Source organism: Ammodytes marinus, assembly GCF_949987685.1.
Source record: "Ammodytes marinus genome assembly, chromosome: 11".
NCBI lineage: Eukaryota > Metazoa > Chordata > Actinopteri > Uranoscopiformes > Ammodytidae > Ammodytes > Ammodytes marinus.
The window spans coordinates 14,784,837-14,805,266 of NC_137215.1; the positions used below are offsets into that span (position 1 = coordinate 14,784,837).

Below are 20,430 nucleotides of genomic sequence, written 5' to 3' on the forward strand. Positions count from 1 at the left end.
TACGCTGCTATTAGAATAACGTGTTACATTATTAGGTCCTTTTGTATTATTATGTTATCATGTAGTTAAGTCGTAATGATAGTAATGCGACAGTGTAGTATTTTTTTGATTTTCTCTTTCTCTGTAATTCAAAACATCAAAATATTCATTGCAAATAGTATAATGACCTAATGATAGCCTACGTCTGTTATTTAAATATGACTGTATAATATAGCCTATATGTATGTATGCCTTTATATATGTGTATAGACTAAATATGTGTGTGTGTGTGTGTGTGTGTGTGTGTGTGTGTGTGTGTGTGTGTGTGTGTGTGTGTGTGTGTGTGTGTGTGTGTGTGTGTGTGTGTGTGTGTGTGTGTGTGTGTGGTGAAATGTCGTAGTGCTATTATTATCATGTCATATAAAAAGTATAGTAACAATATAATATTATAGCCTAAATTATAGTGATATAAGCTCCTAAATAATAAGTGCATATTATGTGTATTGTTTTTGTAATATTATGCTGGTTTTAGTGTTATATATACTAAAGGCTATACATGAAATATTATTAGCAGTATACCATATTGGCTGCTACGTAATTAAATATTACAACGCCGTAGCCTACTGGACGGTAAGGAAATAGGCCTTCGATACAGTTGTGTTGGAAATAGCCTATCAAATAAAGACCTAAACCCGCTGCACAAAAACCTAACGATGAACTGACAAGATCAATACAATCAACAGACAGATCGCATACAATTTCCAATGATGGTGTAAACCATTTTCAATTTAATTTAAAATAAACAAAAACAAATCACCACGAGCAGCATGTTTAGCCTAAATGAGCGGATGAAGGCATCATTTCATCACATCTTCACTGTGCCGGTCAGAGCGCAGGCCTGCCGCTGTAGGCTAACATAGCCTGTTGGGTTCCCTCTTCTCCCACATAGAGAAGGTGCTGTTTGTGTGTGTATGTGTTTGTTTGAGTCCATCTCATCCTCGTGAGAAAAAGCACGTTTGATTATCCCTTTTAATATTCCTTTAATATCTAAAGGTGATGTGTATCGTAGCCTATACATTTTTATAGTGGAAGTAGGTTGTGCGTCGTCTCTGTATGTGTCGTCCTCGGCTCACACGGACTGCAGCTGTCAGGAGGTAACAGCGGAACAGAGAAATAACCATCAGACTGCTGTAACACCATAGCTTAGCCATGACTGGTGTGTGTGTGTGTGTGTGTGTGTGTGTGTGTGTGTGTGTGTGTGTGTGTGTGTGTGTGTGTGTGTGTGTGCGTAAAGAGCTTTAAAGGCATGACCATATTAAACCCACAGTAACAACATAGCAACAATGACAATTACAATAACGATAACAACACATATGCCCATTGGGCTTCATGCACAAGTAATAAAAAAACAAAGAAGCCTTTTTACTGTTTTCAGGAACAAAATGTCAAAAGTCTGGTTGTTATTATTATAGGGGAGACTGGGGTTCATTGTAACAGAGAATCGCTCCAAACAGCAGCTAGATAAAAAAAAAAAAGGAATAACACCATTGTGTGTATGGGCCTCTGACAGTATTACTCACCTGGACACATCTAAAAATCACATACAACTATTTTTATATTCCATTTTTTATATTGTAGCCTATTTATTTTTAGTAATCTGATTTTTTGTTGGTTTGTTTTGTGTCCATTTTCTACAGTTAAACTTAACAAACTTTTATGTTCCAGAACAAATGATAATCTTTTACACTGAGGTTTTTTAATTGCACAGTGTGTTATAAACTATTCAGCTGTGGGTAGACACAATACAGATTTCAGCATGTTGCAACTAACCTGATTTGATTTAAAACATATTTTGACATTTTTGGCCCTTTTTGCACCACAGAAAAGACTATGGCAACTCCCTCAACGATGAAATCCTTAACTCTCCGCAGGTAGTTGTCGTCTGTGGTGAAGAGATGTAAATTTAATGCAGCACTAAAATCCACAGCCAATATGCCAAAGCATATTGTAACATGTAGCAAGAAAGAAAATATCCATCTTTAGTAAGGTATTTTGCCTAAGCGGTGAATTTATACACTGCAGCAGCGTGATGTTTGATGTTTCCGTCAGCATCTAAGACATTTTCCATCTGTGACAAGTCTGCTTTTGAAAAAACCTCCCCCTGTGCAAAGGAACAAATGGGAATTCATCACATTTGAAACGCATTTTCCCCTATTGCATGTGGCAAAACCATTTTATGTGTTAGAAACGTGGGTTTTTAACACATGGAATCTAAACTTACCAGCATAATATCATGTGTGAAGGCTTGACATGTGGTAGGCACACATTCAAATTTGTCTAAAATGTGATGACTCTGTAAGCCAGAAAGGATGAGGCTGAGAAGCAGCACACTGACCACAATCCAACCACACTATACATGTTTGTGTCTCAAGGTCAAATAACAACATGCAAAATACTTAAGAATTCCAATATTTTAAAACCAAGAATATCAAAAGATTCCTCCCTCATTTTTGTCTCACTCAGTCTCTCGTTTCTTTTGAAAAACTACTTCATCCCCAGTCAGTGTCCAGCTTCTGTTTCTTCTCCACAAATATCTTACTTTACTATCAAAACAAACACTTTGGAACATTTGTTCAGGCCACAACAGACAGGTGTGATTTATCTTGGATAGTTGCCTCAGGTGATGCTGTCCCGCCGTCCAGGCACACTGGGAGCAGTTTTTACGAGGACAATAGTTTTAGCATTAAATCATAAACCACGATTCACCTTTTTGGAAGAAAGCACAGGCGATTTATGTGAAGTCAAGTGTGTGTCTGTCCAGTAGTTTCAGTATCTTAGACGTGTGAGATATACAACCTTATCAAAAACAGATGTGTTTAAAAACCCCAAAAATAAAACGAGCAAAGTATTGGATATCAACTGGTATGTTTTTTTGATTCACTTTTTAGGATCTGCCACATATCATTCTGAGCATTATTTACAACTACCCCGGGTTATAGGTTGGCTGTCTTCATTTTGTAACATGCAGATGGAAGACTTCTTCTACACAAGAGTTCAAAAGATCCAACATGAAAAGACCAGAAGACAGTAAAAGGAATATTTATATATATATATATTTTTTTCTTATAAGTGTTACAACACATCCTGCCCCCCCCCCCCCCCCCCCCACCCTCTGCAGAATTTCACCACTCTCTGCAGTTGTCCAAGGCAGCCATGTTTCGCTCCACAGTCCTTTTGCTTATAGTAACAGCTGATCGTGAAAGTTGAGGGGTCAAAGATGTTAGGGCATCTTAAGAGCACTTTCACATGCTATTACCTCACCTCCTGCTCCTCACAGAAAAACAAATAAAAAGCTGAGCCTTCTCCTCCGAAAATCCGTCATTCAATCATGCATGCCCCTCCTATCCCGAGTCATCAGCTTCTTCATCTTCATCCGTCTGTTCTGGAACCAGATTTTGACCTGTCGCTCTGTCAGATTTAAGAGTCCTGCCACCTCAAGGCGCCGGTCCCTGGTCAGATACATGTTGTAGAGGAACTCTTTCTCCAGCTCCAGGGTCTGGTGTTTGGTGTACGGACAGCGCTTCTTCCGGGTAGACTTGGCATAGATCCAACTAGCTGCAGGATTTTCTGCAGAAGGAGAGACAATAGGGGGGCATTGATTTTGACTTCAACCACAGAGCAGTATATTTACTTTGGGGTGTGTGTGTGTGTGTGTGTGTGTGTGTGTGTGTGTGTGTGTGTGTGTGTGTGTGTGTGTGTGTGTGAGTGTGTGTGTGTGTGTGTGTGTGTGTGTGTGTGTGTGTGTGTGTGTGTGTGTGTGTGTGTGTGTGTGTGTGTGTCAGGGAGTTTAATGACTTGCATAAAAATAAAAACAAAATGTAATTCTCAGGTACAAGCTTTATGTGCCTGTACACTCAAAACACAGTTACATTCAGTGTTTTATTTACTTTGTTACTTTTTTGATGTTGCTCCTTTCACAAATTGCATTGGGGTTGTTTACCCCCTATACAGCCTTCCTTCATTTCAATAAGTTTACATAATGTCACCTGGAAAAATTAAGCCTGTGGTTTCTGATGTATCCTTTAGGCGGAAAATGTTTTTTGGGAGGACAGCTAGCGGCAATAAATACAGCAGACTGTACCCAATAAAGATGGTTTAAACGTCTGAGTGCAGTTGATATGCAGCCAAGCAGAGCCTCATTTTCAGAATTATTAAACGGCAGTCGGGGAGGGGGAGGGGTTTGAACCCTTTGACTGAAATGAAATACTTTATTGGCCACTTTTTAAAAAGTTAAGGAGCCAGAGAGTGTTGTGAAATGATAGCTACACAGACAGGCACCAGGAACAAGTAGCAACAAGTATTTTTGGTTGATATTGTCACACCACACACAGGAAAGCTTAGCTTCAATGTATTAATTATTTATGTTATGGGCTGGACTTCAGGTTGGCAAAGATGACCTAAAACAAAACTTGACTTGAAACTCTTGGATGAATCTTACCTTGAAATGTTTTAAACTTAATTTCTGACCTAATAAAAGCTAAGAGGTTGGTTGGTTGGTTGCCTATTTATTATGGTGTAACACAATTTAGCATATTCATGGAAAATGTAATGTCAGGACAAAATAAATAATATTATAATATTTTTTTATATTTTTTAAACATCTGTAGCAGCCAATACAATGCATTATTATTGTTATTATTATTATTATTATTATTATTATTATTATTATTATTATTATTATTATTATTATTATTATTATTATTATTATTAGTATTATTAGTATTATTATTATTAGTATTATTAGTATTATTATTGTTGTTGTTATAATTATTAAAAGGATTATAATTATATAAGTCCAAATCATTTGTTTTGTGTCCCAACCAGTTTTGCAGTAATTACTTTTTGATTCAGACTATTTAGAAATAAGCTACTTTTGTGGATTGTAAGATTAAAAGGGAAAAAAATATAATACAACATGTTAGTGGGAATGCTGCATGCATGTTCCTATGAACAGTAAAACGCCTAGCACTTATTGTTTTTGCGTATTTATGCTAGGCTCTTTTTTCTTTGTATTTGGCCAAAGTACCTTCCAGCACCAATTTCGAGAAAACTCGTTAGTCCACTGTCAGCTCATATCCGATCAGAAAACGCAGCGCGAGCCTGTACCTGCCTCTGGTGACAAATTGTTAAATAACAGCAATAGCACCTTAATTATTTTAATGGACAATAAAGTTTTATATTTGACCGTTTACAAGACATTTATAGGGCAATAAAAGTCACACACACACTTACTTAGGCCATGTTCTAACACAAAGCACACACACACCCACACACACACACACACACACACACACACACACACACACACACACACACACACACACACACACACACACAGACACCCACACATACACACACCTGTGTGTATGCACATGCTAATAAACATTACTCAGTTATCGCTTTACCCGGTTCACGCTGCTGTGTTTTTCTCTCTTCGTCCTCTTTTTTGGGCTCCAGCTTTCTCCCCAGCTCCTCCACGGTACCAAGCCGCTCGAGGACCACCTCAGCCGGACTGGCGAAGCTGGAATCGCCGGGGCTATCGTGCGGCGGCGGCGGTGGTGGCGGCGGTGGTGGTGAGTTCTCGGGTTTGACCGCCTCATACCTCGGGCTCGGATCGGAGAGGTCACCCTGAGCGGGGAGACACCCGGGATATGCGGCCGGCGCGTGTGACAGAGAGGTCTCCGAGGTGGGAGTCGCCCCCTCCCAGCAGCGGACGAATCTGCCCTCGGAAGCCGCCGTGGACGCGAGGTGCTCGGCGTGGGTCTGCGTCTGCGGGCCGTAGTACGGGTGGTGGTGGCTCAGAAGGTGATGTGGATGAAAAAGGCCGGGGATGGAGGCGCCGGGGGCGGACTGCAGCTGCGGAGAAGAGGACGAGGAAGAAGTGGAGGTGTTCGTCCAGGGAGAAAAGCCGTTCAAACTCGTTTGTTTGTTGGAAAAATGTGAAAAATCCGGAATGTGGGAGCCGGGGGTCCCCTCCTCCTCCTCGGCTCCCCGGCCTGGCTTTGCGCAGCCGGCCGTCGAACCCTGCAAGCCACCCGGGATGAAATGTGCACCGTACGGCTCTTCGGTCTGGAGCCCCATCATGGAATAATAATTCGTTAGCGACATGTTTATTTTATTATTTCAATAAAAAGACACTTAAGTGCGACTGTAAAACGTTAGATGGGCTGGTATAGTGGCTTACATCCTCCCCTAAAATGGTAGTAATTTTTTTTCCTGCCCTTACCTTCTTCTCGGCTGCCCATTGGTCGTGTTCTGGATCACATGGTTGGACTGTATTTATCCAGTATAGGAAATCAATCTAAGGTTTCTTTTTGCTGCGAAACGTGATAGTGGGCCTATGCGCCTGCTGCCAGATGGGCCTGAATGTGGCATAAAGGTTTAGTTTTTTAAAGCTCTGTGCTTGAAACACTGTTTTACAAGCAGGGAGTCGTTTACAATCTCACACTGTGTGTGTGTGTGTGTGTGTGTGTGTGTGTGTGTGTGTGTGTGTGTGTGTGTGTGTGTGTGTGTGTGTGTGTGTGTGTGTGTGTGTGTGTGTGTGTGTGTGTGTGTGTGTGTGTGTGTGTCGCCCCCAAGTGTATCGTTATTGAGATGAACAGAGCGGAGGTGGGCTTTGGCTTTTCTTTGTCCGGACAAGTGGTTTCCTTGATCTTGAGGTTTTGAATTCAAATATTGTGTGGGCATATTTCTTGTAAAATGGAGACGAAGTTCATGTTGGATGGAGCTGTGGTGTCTTTACTGATGCCACCCCCAAATCACAGTATAGCCTTATTGTCTTCAATTGGATTAGGATTGGTTTTATCGCTCCGTTGCGGCTGTTGCCTAATCAAAATTGTAAGGTGTATTTGTTTTTATGTAGCCTACTAATTTACTTACTTGCTGGATTCACCTAAATAGCAAGTTATTGACTATGCCAACATCAATTTAATGACTTGCGCAAAGACGCTTAGTTTCAAAATTCGAAAAAACTAGTTTAGTGTCTTTGGATGTTTTGCAGATGTGACCCGTCTATGTCATGTGAATCTATCTCCAATGTTGGTGAGTTTTGTATTTGTTTGTTTTTTGCCTTTAAGTTTGCATTAAACTAATTACTTATGCCTACATTATAATTTAACACCCCGTTGGATTATTCCACAATTATAGTTTTTGTTATGAATAGCCTAATTGGCAGTTTTGAGATCATTTGGTCAAACAAACTAGTGGCTTTATTATATATCTATATTATTTAAACATGCAGAGAGCTTTACTGTTCAATAAATATATTTGGCCCTATGCCAATTAGCCTAATATAAATACTTGTGTTCTCCCTTCGCCGTCATTTTGCCAGTGTTTGTGTGTGAAAGTAAAATAAAATCCGTTGAATGGAGAGGATGACAAAGAGCCGGATGGACTCGCGGCGTATGGACACCAAACCAACTATTTTCGTTTTTGGAAATATTTCTCACAACCCCCTAACATAGACCTTGATCTATATCTCATGTCCGTGCACTCCTAGCGCCATCTGCTGGCTGAAAAAAACAGGAGGGCTTCCCAAACTACATAATTAAAGAAAGCACTAACGTGTCTACATTACAGGACATACTGCATTTGATAGGATGTGCACCTGTTTGAGAAATAATGTGAAATTATTGTTAACAAACACAACTCCAGACTGACTTTAAGCGAGTGTATTCCAACAAGATGGAGGGTCAAATCCTTCAGAATCCCAAACAATCCTCAAACATTAAACACAAAACAACACAGTAGCAAATAGTGTTGTAGATTCCCTGAAACCACCTGAGCAAGTCTGTAAAAATAATTCATGGCATTATTAAAGCAGCCAACCCTGAACACTTTTCGCTTATTTCAGCTATTTAAAAAAGCGCATTTTTTTCATTTTCACCAAAGTATGAGCAGTGTCAACTGGTCCCAGTGATACAATAGAAACACACTAATCAGCGTTTATTGTTCAGGTTGGTCGAACCCTTGAGGCTGTTCTTGCGGAACCTTCCTCTAGGTGGCAGGTGCTTTGAAGCTCAACCTGCTGTCGAAGGATCCGGAGTGCTAGCTGTGTAATGAGTCACGTAGGCTGACAAACTTTTTATATGACAGACTAAACGAAAGTAATAGAAAGATACAGGCAGCGTGGCCCACATTACGTTACTACAAGCAAGATGTGAACGGTTTTAGAGGGTGAGCAATGTGAGCAAGTAAGACATGTTTTACTTTACTATTGCATTTACTCTATTAGCTATTCGAATTCTGTTGCCAGGAAAGAAAACCTTACCTCCCCCTTAAATGTATAAGCAGTATACAAACACACTGAATAAATGGTTTATAACCCACTATACAATATATATAATGTATTAATGTAGGCTAAAGCATTTGTCAACAGTTATAACTGAAAATATGTTTCATATAATTACAACTTAATTTTACTGAGTGTTTCTTAAAACACCAGTGTCCAAAACAGGAGTTTCAGCTGTTAACAACTACATCAATAAACACTTATCCTATATCCACATGAAACTACATTATAGTGGGGTTTAAATCATGTATTACATGTTGATAATATATTTTTTTATTTTTGCTAAAAGCACCTTTTCTCTGTATTGGCTATTCCTATTTTTTATACTGCTATTATTACAGCTGTTCTCCAACATATGTTTATTCAAATATATGCTAACTGCTGCTGCTGCCACATGTATTACTGCTGGTAATCATAATACAGAATACTGCAATATACTCCTGCCACGTATTCACAATCTGACAATAATTATGGTGCAACACATATCACTATTAGTCTACTGTTACAGCTAATACCTACTACTGTCGTAACAACCACTATTATTACTATCTGCACTACATTAACCTATGTGTTACTTCTACTGCTTCTGCTAGTAGTTCTATACCTCTGACATTATTAAATTATTTAGGAAATAAAAACAGGACAATGCTTAGCAATAATAAAATCAAATACAAACACAGTTAAGTTTAAAATGTGTCCTGCGTAAAGAAAAAGAAGAAGAAGGCACAGCAGGCTTGTGGTCCAGTTTATTGTAGGCCATTAGGTTGAGTGCCTTTAGTTCCATCCCGAAACACAATCTCCCCTTTCATCCCCCTCACCTTTTTTATTTTTTTTTACGTCACACATAAATATATACACACACAGGCTGAGTGAGTGTGTGTGTGAGAGACAGAGAAAGAGGGACACAGCAGACTGTCTGTATTGCCCCAATAAAAGTCCTTTAAGTTGAGGCAATGGTGTGTGTGAGGGTGGTGTGTTGTGGCTTGGTTGCGGTTCAAGGTTCATATACAGCCTTGGACTCCCTGTGTGTTTCTGCCGTCTGGTCCGGTGTCGTTCAAAGTCTGGGTCAGAACTGGAAAGAACACATAACAGATAAGCTATTTACAAATTTGCTTTTGTAGTTTAACACTTCTTATCTTGACTTCTGGGTGTAAGGAGTTACATTAGAGTAATCTGGGGCTGAAATGACTTGCTTAATATCCTGCTTTTTCTGTCAGTATAGTTGTGTTTGGAAACTTTTTAATTGTGCTTCTGGGTATACTTTTGTGTTGCAAAAGAGAATGTCACACATGGCATCCATTTCATTTTATTACTATGTAAAAACACTTAAATAAAAACACATTGGATACGGCCTCAGACAACGCTTCAACATGCTTGTAAAATAACGCTGTTAATGTAGTTTGTTTCAATATTTAAACAAATACTGTACATAGGCCTATATTTGAAAAATGACTTAACAAGGCGGTATTTGAACACTTTACATTCATCATTTTACAGACAGATTAAACAAAGGTGTCGACCAAGAAATAATTCAAAAATAAATGTATTCAAGGTTTGTTTTAAACCATATCAAGGTTTATATAGTCATGTATATCCCTTTCAAAACAAACAAGAAATAGAGATATTGTCAAATATTGTAATGTGAAGTTTAGACAAGCTAAAATATATCACATGAATATATTGTAATCTAATTTGGGTAATGTTGAAAGAAATGTGAGAACAAATTTGACACAAAAGAAGATAATAATAATGACTCATTGGTAGATGTACATCATTCAATATGTAATCACATGTAACTTATCACAAAGTATAACATCAAAGTAAACCAAGCAATATGATTTGCTTGCCTTAAATGATTATATGTGAATGCTAAATAGAAAATTTGAACTTACAAAGTAAAATGATATCGCCTTTTATTAACCTTAAAAAGGTATGTCAGTTATAAACAAATTCACATGAACAGCAACATCATTTGTGACAAAAAAGTAGCTTCAATAGTAACATCGATACGGAATAAATCTGTTATAAAAGCTGTACACATAGGTTAAATTATTAGATTGTCAGCAGTGCAAGTCAACATCAAAACACACACATTAAAAGAAATTAATCAAATTTTCTCAGAAATGTGTCCAAACATCAGGCTCCACGGCCAAGCATATAACGAGCTACTGTACATCTGTGTTTGATTCGTCCTTTTTTTTATTTTAAACAATTTCTTAATGAAAATGATATATGTCCTAATTCCTTCGTTTTTATAGGTTATACAGGCCTGCAGCAGAAGGAGGGTTGACTTCTTCAGGGTCCACATGACTTCAAAGGGAGGTTAGATTCAAATGAGGCATGAGAAGCCTTCTCAATGTATTTTTCTTTAAGTAAAGTGAATAAGAGTAGAACAAGTTGTTACTTTACTCGAGACAGACATGGGGCCTAAATGGGAGCCATGGAGTTCTCCTTAGATGGCAGAAAGGACCTGGGTTTATTTATGTATTAGTTCAATGTTTAAGTTGTCCTCTCTGTCTCTGTTAACCTCCCTATGGTTGGAATAATATACAGTGCTGTGACCAGGTTTGCGGAGCATGTCACCCAGTTTGACACCTACTCCTTTCTCCCTCATATGTCCATCAGAACAGGTTGAATCCTGTGAAGTAATGCAGTCTCTCTGTTTTCAATTTCTTCTCTTTCATTCTTCTGTTCTGGAACCAGATTTTCACCTGTCTGGATTGGCAAAGAATAGATGTTATTTTTTTAAAACGTGATTTTGATTTTGAGTTGAAAAATAGAACACAAAAGATTGAAAATGAACAGTGGAAAAAAAATGCCGGCAGAAAATCCTGAGGAATGTGATTGCATGACAGCCTTCACCGACATTTTATTGAACCGTAATGCCTATAGCATTTGCCTGTGCCAAATACATTTGGTTACAGTCAGTGAGGTTTAAAAATAAAAAAATATTTACTCATAAATAAAACATCACCAGTTCTCTTAAACTACCCAGTGTACAACGTTTCAGAGACAGATGTCAGCCCAGGGTTGAATAGTGTAAAAGGGACATTTGCCATTGACTTCTCACTACACTCGCCGCCTCTCAGCAACATCACATATAATACATATATATTATGCTATAACAACATTATTCTTATTAACGAGGCTGCAATTAATCTGTGATCATTAATCGTTTTGTCTACTAAAAGGCAGAAAATTCCCCAAGCCCATTGTGACACATTTAAATGTAAAAAAATAAATAAAACGTGTCCTCCAAAACTGAAAAATGTATTACAACACATCTTACACACCATTAAGAAACTACAACCACAGAATGAGTGAACAATTGAATGCCTAACAAAATAGTTGCTGATTCATTTCCTGTCAATAAATGTACCGATTCATTGACTAATTGTTGTAGGTCTATCTATATGAGATAATAAAAGCCATACAAACAAACAAACTAAGAAAACACATAGGCTGCCCTCATGGTAAACAAAACTATTGCATATGCATGCTAATCCTACTTCCATAGGTTCAGTAGCACTCTGCCAAAAATCGGTGTGGCACACCAGTGTGGTAACTGCCTTTCTCCGTAGCATTTACTAATGGAGGTACTTCACTGCAGGATGAATAACACCTGGTGTAGTAACAATCAGCCTATAACCCTGACCCCAATTTACCCTGATCTCACCCCCAAATGGAGCAAGGTTGAATGGGTTCCTCTTCCCAGGTGTAACTGTGTGCTCCAGCTTGTTGACTGCAGCTCTTTCAGTATGTGAGTCAGTGAATCTGCAAACTGAGGTCCAGTCCACCCTGGCCTCATTATTTTCCTTCCAATGCAATATATAACTTTTATTCAGATGAAATTGAATTCAATAGATGTTTGGCATCATATCATGCCATGCACACACCGTTCTGTTAGGCACAGGAGGCGGGACAGCTGCACGCGTCTGTCCTTGTTGATGTAAATGTTGAACAGAAACTCCCTCTCCAGCTGTCTGATCTGCTGCTTCGAGTACGGACAACGCTTCTTCCTCTTCACTGCTCAAGAGAGGGGCAAAAAGATCAAACATGAAATGATAACAAACATAGTGATACTGTGATAGATATATGGATGGGCGGATGGATATATTTATAGATAGATAGATAGATAGATAGATAGATAGATAGATAGATAGATAGATAGATAGATAGATAGATAGATAGATAGATAGATAGATAGATAGATAGATAGATAGATAGATAGATAGATAGATAGATAGATAGATAGATAGATAGATAGATAGATAGATGAAACAGAGAGTAACCTTCAACTAAAAATAGAAGAGAACAATACAAGTGAATTGTAATACAATTCATTATAATGGCCAGTGTGTCTGATGCAAAGTAGAATGATATCCCTAATGTAATGTTACAATAATGTGTGACACTAAAGTTCAAGAAATACATCCAGTTAAATAAGCCCATGACAACCATAACCCAAGATGCCAAGTTTTAATGGTCAGGGGAGGCCTTCGGACAGAGCTCCTTTGAATCAGTTTGCATTGAATTTCATTTAAATGTATTTTATTGTTTGAATTTGAATGTCAAGGTCTAAATCCAAACCGTATAGGTTCAAGAAGTTGACATGATCCTCCATGCTGTGCTGCTGTTTTAATGAGACTAATTAATGCTCTCCTTACAAAGTCTCCAGGTTAGGTTGTTTGTTTGCAAGTGTATGTCAGCCATTACATTAAAGGCACACCCGTGCTTATTTAAGCTGCACGTGCGTGGTTAGTACAGACATGTGACTGTTTGCTACGTCAACATGCAAACTACAAACAGCTGGGCGTGCAATTTAAAAAACAAATGAGGAGAAAATTGCAACATTAAGTAATTGCATTGTGTAGCCTAAATTGTAAATAAGTAACCACCTTTAGGCCCTATATGGCGATGCTAATCAGTGCCACAGTCCAGTGTAAGGCTTAATTCATAGCCTATATAAAACAGACCCATACGGAACATGGTCAAATGATAAATACATAAATAAAGTAGAGTTTTTTCAAACTTAAAAGAATCAGCACGACGCCATGTGTATATCCTATAATAAAGCCTTCAAAACCAATTATATTGTATTGATGCAAGTATATGCTATATAGATATTAGACATGCACACAACAACGTATGGGCCTATGCGCTCCTAGTCAGTCCTGCATCCGCGAAAAAGTAGAAGGTCTAATATAATATTTTAGACTGAATAAATACGGTGAAGCGACCATGGACTACATCAAATAAATACCAATGTTCAGTAGGCTTTCAGAAGCCTATATCTTTAGCACAGACAGAGGTTTATAAATTGGGCTATACTATTGGATGCCCAGTTTGGGCCTGTTCTGGATCCCAACAGCATTGTATTGCCAACAGTTAATTCGTTGTTCTTTGTGTAGACCCTACTCTACTTTAAACTGGAGGGGGTCCCTGGGATATAAGGTTAATATCTATATAGGCTAAGTTTACATGTTGGCTAGGCCTATATGTATTGAAATATGTAGGATAGGCATAGCGCAGTTGTATGCACCTCTCGTGACACTGTGCGCACATCAAAAGAGCCGAACTTCCGTCTGATTTTGCAAAGGTTTCGTCGTGAAATAGCCCTTATCCAATTAGCCTAACTCTAATTTTATAGAAGGATATTGACGTCCACTTACTCTGGGCATGACTGAAGTCTTCTCCACTGCCGCTGGATAAGGGTGCATCATCCTCGTCCTCCTTCCCAGCCTGCGATGACTCTGAGCCCGTCCTCACCTCGTTGCTCTCCCCGCTGTGACAGCTCGTCCACTCGGTCACATTCGTCTCTTTCTCCCGTTGGCTCCCTGCAGGTGTGCAGCTCTCCTCTTTCGGATCCGCTGCTTCTTTTGCACTTTTCATAAACTGGTCGAAGACTGGGGGCAGGATGCTACGGTGCCGCTCTATGATCCGCTCTGCCGGGAAGAGGAGCTGTGAGTCCCGATTGAACGCCGTGTATCGGTCGCGGAAATTCTGCGCGTCTCCGGCGAACGCCTGCACGTGGAAACGGGGATCAGATGCGCCGTAAACCGCTCCACCATACAGAAAGCAGTCCTTGCCAGTGTTGAATATCGAATCTGGCGGGGATGGTAAGCCCTGGCAGTTGTGATAAACGGTTTCCCCGGGCAAGTTGAAGCCGTGTGGCGGCGAAGAGGGCATGGCATGGTTCGTCTGGTAGAGGGTCCATTTCCACGGTGGAGGATGATACTCACGCCGGGGCTCCTGGAAGTAGTGTCCCCGGTACTCTGACAGTCTCCTCGCTGACGCGGCGCTATGGTCCAGCAGAGATGAGCTGTTCTCCGTTAGAAAAGGTGAAGCGAGGGAGTCAAAGTCAGACTTTGACGGATAGGTGCAGCTCGGTAAATACATGGACAATTAAAATACTTGCTATTTTACACCGGCTGTGATTTGGCCAATGACCTAACGAAACCTGCAAATTGAAATACACAGGGTAATACCCTCTTTTAAGTAGGCTACATGGTTCACAGCAAATAAGTTGTTACCCTATAGCCTCAAATGTGGCAATTAAAATCAATTAAAAACGTAATCGAAACCTAGCTGTGTCGTGGCCTAAGCCCTGAAATTTACCACAAGAAACATCAAATTCGATATAAATAATAAGCCTCCAAATCTGTTCATTGTACCCCAAGCACACGGCAAGACCACCTCTAAAACGTCCTTTGGAAACTGAGGAAAACAGTTTTTGACCTTGATCCTGCCCAGATTGGGTCTGCTGAGTACAATTAAGTAAACCTACAGTAAAGGCTGGGCTGCACGTTTTTCAGACCGTATCAAATCCAGGCCAGCCCCACACGCACTCTCACATTATGCACGCACGCACACACACACACACACATACATACATACATACATACACACAAACACACACACACACACACACACACACACACACACACACACACACCTTATGGAAATTCTGAATAAAACCTAGGCCTACATTGTAAAAAACAAACCTTACAGTAGGACTACTGCTATGTATAAATTCGTTTTTTAAGCACAAATACAAAACACATTCATCTTATGTTTATCCTCCATGCTTGTCAGCTGGTAATGAGACTTCTTGAATATTTCTGAACTGTTAAACAACACCAGATGTTCAAAGTGTATTTATTCATATCTTCAATAGAAGGAGCACAAATAAGTCTTGCAAGGCTTCAAAGACCATGTTGGACATTTATGAGGGAGGCTACGTTTATGTAAAATGTGTTAAGGCAGAAAGAAAGATAGTTTTTTTATTCTCGGTTATTATCCATTGTGTTGTGTCACTATGTGCCCAGGCTGTGTCCAATTAAATTAAAACCCCTCAGCAATTCATCTGAGATGGGAGAATGAATGCTACTTGGTGTCTGTTTTTTTCCCTCATCTTTGTTTTTTTACTGATACATTGTGGTTTAGTGATTGTTCTCAGGGCAGCAGCACACCCCAATTATATTCACACATTGCAACAATGTATCCACTCTTTAGTAACACATACTTTGTGTAGCATACATTAACATCAAATAACGTTTCTTCATATATAGATTTATGTCAAACGCCTTGTGATTAAAGGGAAAATAATACATTTTAATTTATGATAATGATTTAATTTATGAGGCTCATTTACTAATAAGGATGGTGTTCAACATCTGTATGCAAGAGTCGGTTATTTTATAGGCCTATCATTACAATTGTGAGAATTGTTACAAAAAAAAAAGAATTCTAAGGGAAGTATCAATATATCTGGTATGGATCATTATGAATATATTACTGGCAATAGCAAGCTAGAGTTAAAGTGGGAATAGCATTAGATACAGCAACACAAGTTGCACAGCAATTTCCCTACAACTGTTTAACAATCACTCACATTCTATTGATAATGACTGGCTAGTGAGAGTAGTACTCATATATCTGGAAGTAAGAAGCTATAGGATAACCAATGCTTTTGGTAGAACATGCTGTCAGCCTGCAGCAGTACTATTAGTCGAGCGTGAGTCCTCAGGTTAAATCTTGACCGTCCGTTTCCTTGTGAAGTATAAGACAAACCTTGTCTTGTTAGGGTATTTTCCCATTTAGTTTACTGCTCAATAAATGTATGTGTCTAAGACCTCTCCTGCGCCGTGAATTCAGTCATCAAGAAGACATCTCACTGAAACACACAGTGTTGTTCTGATGTACGAGGTCGAAGATATTCTTATGATGCTTCTTATATAGGCAGGCCATATAATGTGTTCAATAGGTGCTGTTGATAGTAAGTGTTGCTGAGTAGCCTACATATGCATGTCAAATGAGATTTACTGTCACACAGGAAATGATGTGTCGTAGAGGTTCACAAAGGCCTCTTAACACACAAACTAACAATGCATTCCTTGAGTATTTTATTAATACAGGATTCAAACTTAAGAATTTGAAGAAAAGCCAGTTTGAAGTTTTGGAGAAGATGTGGCAAAGGACAATAAACAACCAGGCCTTAAAGTACCATAGCAACTTTTAACTTTAATAACTGGCCCACAGCAAAACCTTTAAACACAATACCGTCAAGATGAAAGTTAAGTATATGAGCTACAATGTAACAAACTCTTTGTGTTCATGGAGAGATGGGGTCTCTTGCTCTCTCTCTTTTCCACCCTCAAGCCTGTGGACCTAATCTCAGGTTCATGACTTCATAACAGGCTTAAGGGAGATAAAGGGAATACATGTAAGAGTGACTGTGGACAGGCGAGGCCTTGAGTATGTAGTAGATGTAAATCATGGCGGAGTGGCCTTTTGTTGGTGAGTGAACCAGTACACACCATGGTTGTGAAACTTAATGCAAATTGTAAATTGTGTAAGTTTTGCACAATAGTTTATAGGTTATACGGTATAAATAACTAATGTTTCCCGAGGCTTTTTCCACAAAGGACATTTTGATATTCCACAGTAGGGAAAGCACAGTTTTAAATAATAAAATGGTTGAATTTCATTCAGCTGATTTAGTTTCAGGGTCCTTTCATTGTTCGTGCTGTCTCTCTGTCTTAAGTCATTCTTAATGTTTGGTGTTTTTTTCATACCCCAACTATGACATGTCTGTTATGAATGATACCAATAGTTCTTGTTTGCCAAACAGTTTGTTAAATAGTGTTTATAGTTTTAATATTGCCTACATACACTGTCTTGGATGGCTCACTGGGCTGCTGCACCTGACACATTACCATCATTGTTCCAATATTTGATAGGCCCGTTTCTCTCACTAAAGAGGTGTACTCTGATGCCTCCAGATAGGCTTTGCTTTACAGTGACAGATTCAGGGAAGTTGCAGCCAGTCAATTTTTCTATGTAACATTTATTACAAGTAATTTCATACTTAACCCAAGTCTATAGACAACCCAGATGTTGACCTAAAGTGTGCATTTGGCTGTATTTGCATCATCACATAGCAGATGGAACTCCTTAAAAGAAGCTGAAACAGGCTGCACTGGAACCCCCTAAGTCCTGTACCAATATACAGTAAATAGCCTAGTGCTATACAGGGATTTCACATTTATTGCATAGTAAATATGTCTAATTAAAAGCCTTTGGCTATTTAATGCCCAGCACCAAGGCATCTGTATCAGGACATGCTCCTTATGTCTTCTCTTTCTTGTTTTAATTTTTTTTTATTATACAGTATGCTAAGCTATAATGGACGTGTTATATATAAACTACTGGAGGGCATTACCGTCTCTGTATTATTTACCATCCCAGAGCACATGTTACGGCCTCCAGTAAACATATTCGTTTGAAGGAGACCGATTAAGCATCCCTCCACATCACACAGCCTAAAGCCAATGTCATGTGCGCTCATGGTTTACCTTATAGCTTTGGGCCTTTGTATGCCACATGGCAACGATAGCGCAATGAACGAATTAGCAAATGAATGAATGAATTATTTTTTTAAAAGTGAAATGGGCTTCTTCCTGTTGCTTTAGCGGATCTCATTGGATGAACAACCCGGGTTTAGCCCGAGATGGCGTTCAGGTGGCATCATTTCCGGCTTTCACCATTGTAAACGTCGAAACGAAGATGACTGTCCTTTGTTAATCTTAATAAGAAACCACACAATCAAACCATCAAAGACCTCTTATGAATAAAACAATACATAGATAACATGGGGGCTCAGGTCGGAAGCAGGAAAACTTAATATTGACCAATAAAGAAGAGGGCACGCTCAAACTGAAATCCTGCAGCTCGAGGGGATTTTTTCAAGGTTAAATATTATAGTTATTAATTAAAATAATTGTTTTAAATTAGCCTATACCACCGTCACTAACCGCTATCCCGTAAATAATTAGGCTATTTAATGTGCAAATAATTTAATACGAATCCGTCCTTCCAGAGACTATTGTTTTTTGTTTTGTCATGTTTTTCTTCTTCTCCTTAACCTTGTTTAGCTCGAAGAAGAATGTTTTACATAGACTATATTTGCAGTATTTTCTTTCATTGCAGGCCCATTATGTAAGGGCCTGTGGTGAAAAAAAAGCATATAGGCCTAGGCCTAAGGCCTACTGCAAATATTTACTTATATGTAAAACATTTTTCTGCAGCGTTACATTTAGTAAAAGTGCAAGTCAAAAAAGTACTTGTAATTAAAGATGAATGGCTATATTGATATAGCGTGCCTATAAGTTTTGTAATTAGTTAATGTTGACATCGACCTACACAAACTGAAGAGAGCAAAGAAAGAAAAGGACGGGAACCTGACACTAAATGATTAAAAACATAGGCCTAGTTCCAATAGTGATTGAATGTGAACTGAGCAGATACATAGACAAGTTACTTCCACTGAGACCAACAGAATAATGGAGGTGGATGTTTGAAAGGCCGAACTTCTACAGAGCAGCGTGCTTCCAATCCGCATGTATTCGTCCCGAAGCAGGTGTCGTCTATTTTGAAAGACAGCGTCAACTCCAAGAATTGTCTTCACCCTCCAAACGAACGTGTCTTTTAACCATGTGCAGTCCACTCTGTCAATAAAAGAGATGCAAACATCCAAATGGTGGCAAGCTTGAGGCCTATCAACCTTCCTGGAAATACATATAGGCCCACGTGGAGGCAATATCGATACCTATAATGTGAAACCATGGGACTGAATATTTATCAGTTGATAACAGCCGCACCACGGCCATGAACGCATGTTCGAGGTTTGAAATTAACAAAAATAAGACTGCAAGACAAACAGATGGATCGCAACCAGACGATACTAGACGGATGAACGGATGTGTTTTATTTCTCACAGTCTCTGTGAGTTTTAATGTATCAAACATATTTACTTTTGCCACACTGCAAGGGGGTGGGGGGCATCTCATTGAATAACAGCTAGGCCTACATATATATTAGACATATTCTCATGTTGTGCATAACAACACATACATATTGTCACTGAAAGCTCGTCAGCAATCCGTTTCAAAATAACAACATTCAGGGAAAAGCTATGTGTTTAGATTAAGATTTAAAAGCACTTTCAAATGCAGACACTTAGTGTGGGTCTTTATGTGTGTGTCCTTTGTATAAATGTGTTTCTGGAGTATTCCGTTTTTAATTTATTAAGGGTTAATGAAACGGAAATAACATCAGCATCAGGATTTCTCATCAGCTATAATATACATCAACGCGCGTGCGTGTGTGCGTGAGTGCGAGCGCCTGCAAGAGAGAGGGAGAAAATGGGAATGGGGGAAAGAGAGAGAGCGAGTTTTATTAGGCCCATAACTCTTCGGAGTCCAGAGGAAGCTGTAAGCATTAAAGCCGAAGGCCAAATCTCTGCACACTGCAGCCTAATCTGAAACAGCTCAGCTGGGAGTTGAGAAAATGCTGCTGAATCTTGGAGAGATTCCACAACCTCACAAAATATTCTCCAATGTGTGAACAGTGGAGACACGATGGGGACGTGTGTGCGTTTGAGCGTACATTCAGCAGCCCAGATATTGCTTTTGCAGAATGAGTCATTTTACAAATAGGAAAACTATAACACTATTAAAACATATTCACTTATTAGAAATATAAATATAGGAGGTTATGCTCTCTGACACCATGTGTAGGATAAGTGAAAAGTGCTCAAC

General features: G+C 39.1%; 2 protein-coding genes across 2 annotated transcripts; both read right to left on the reverse strand.

Moving 5' to 3' along the window:
- Positions 1-3,361: 3,361 nt before the first annotated feature.
- Positions 3,362-6,147, reverse strand: LOC307257112 (homeobox protein Hox-D9b-like; the record flags this gene model as incomplete). The annotated part of the gene is made up of 2 exons (XM_080036249.1): positions 3,362-3,606; positions 5,445-6,147. The coding sequence occupies 2 exons, from the start codon at positions 6,145-6,147 to the stop codon at positions 3,362-3,364; spliced, it is 948 nt and encodes a 315-aa protein (XP_079892375.1).
- A 4,803-nt stretch (positions 6,148-10,950) lies between these two features.
- LOC307257618 (homeobox protein Hox-D11b-like) lies at positions 10,951-14,728 on the reverse strand (the record flags this gene model as incomplete). The annotated part of the gene is made up of 3 exons (XM_080036876.1): positions 10,951-11,044; positions 12,226-12,355; positions 14,002-14,728. The coding sequence occupies 3 exons, from the start codon at positions 14,726-14,728 to the stop codon at positions 10,951-10,953; spliced, it is 951 nt and encodes a 316-aa protein (XP_079893002.1).
- Positions 14,729-20,430: the final 5,702 nt, after the last annotated feature.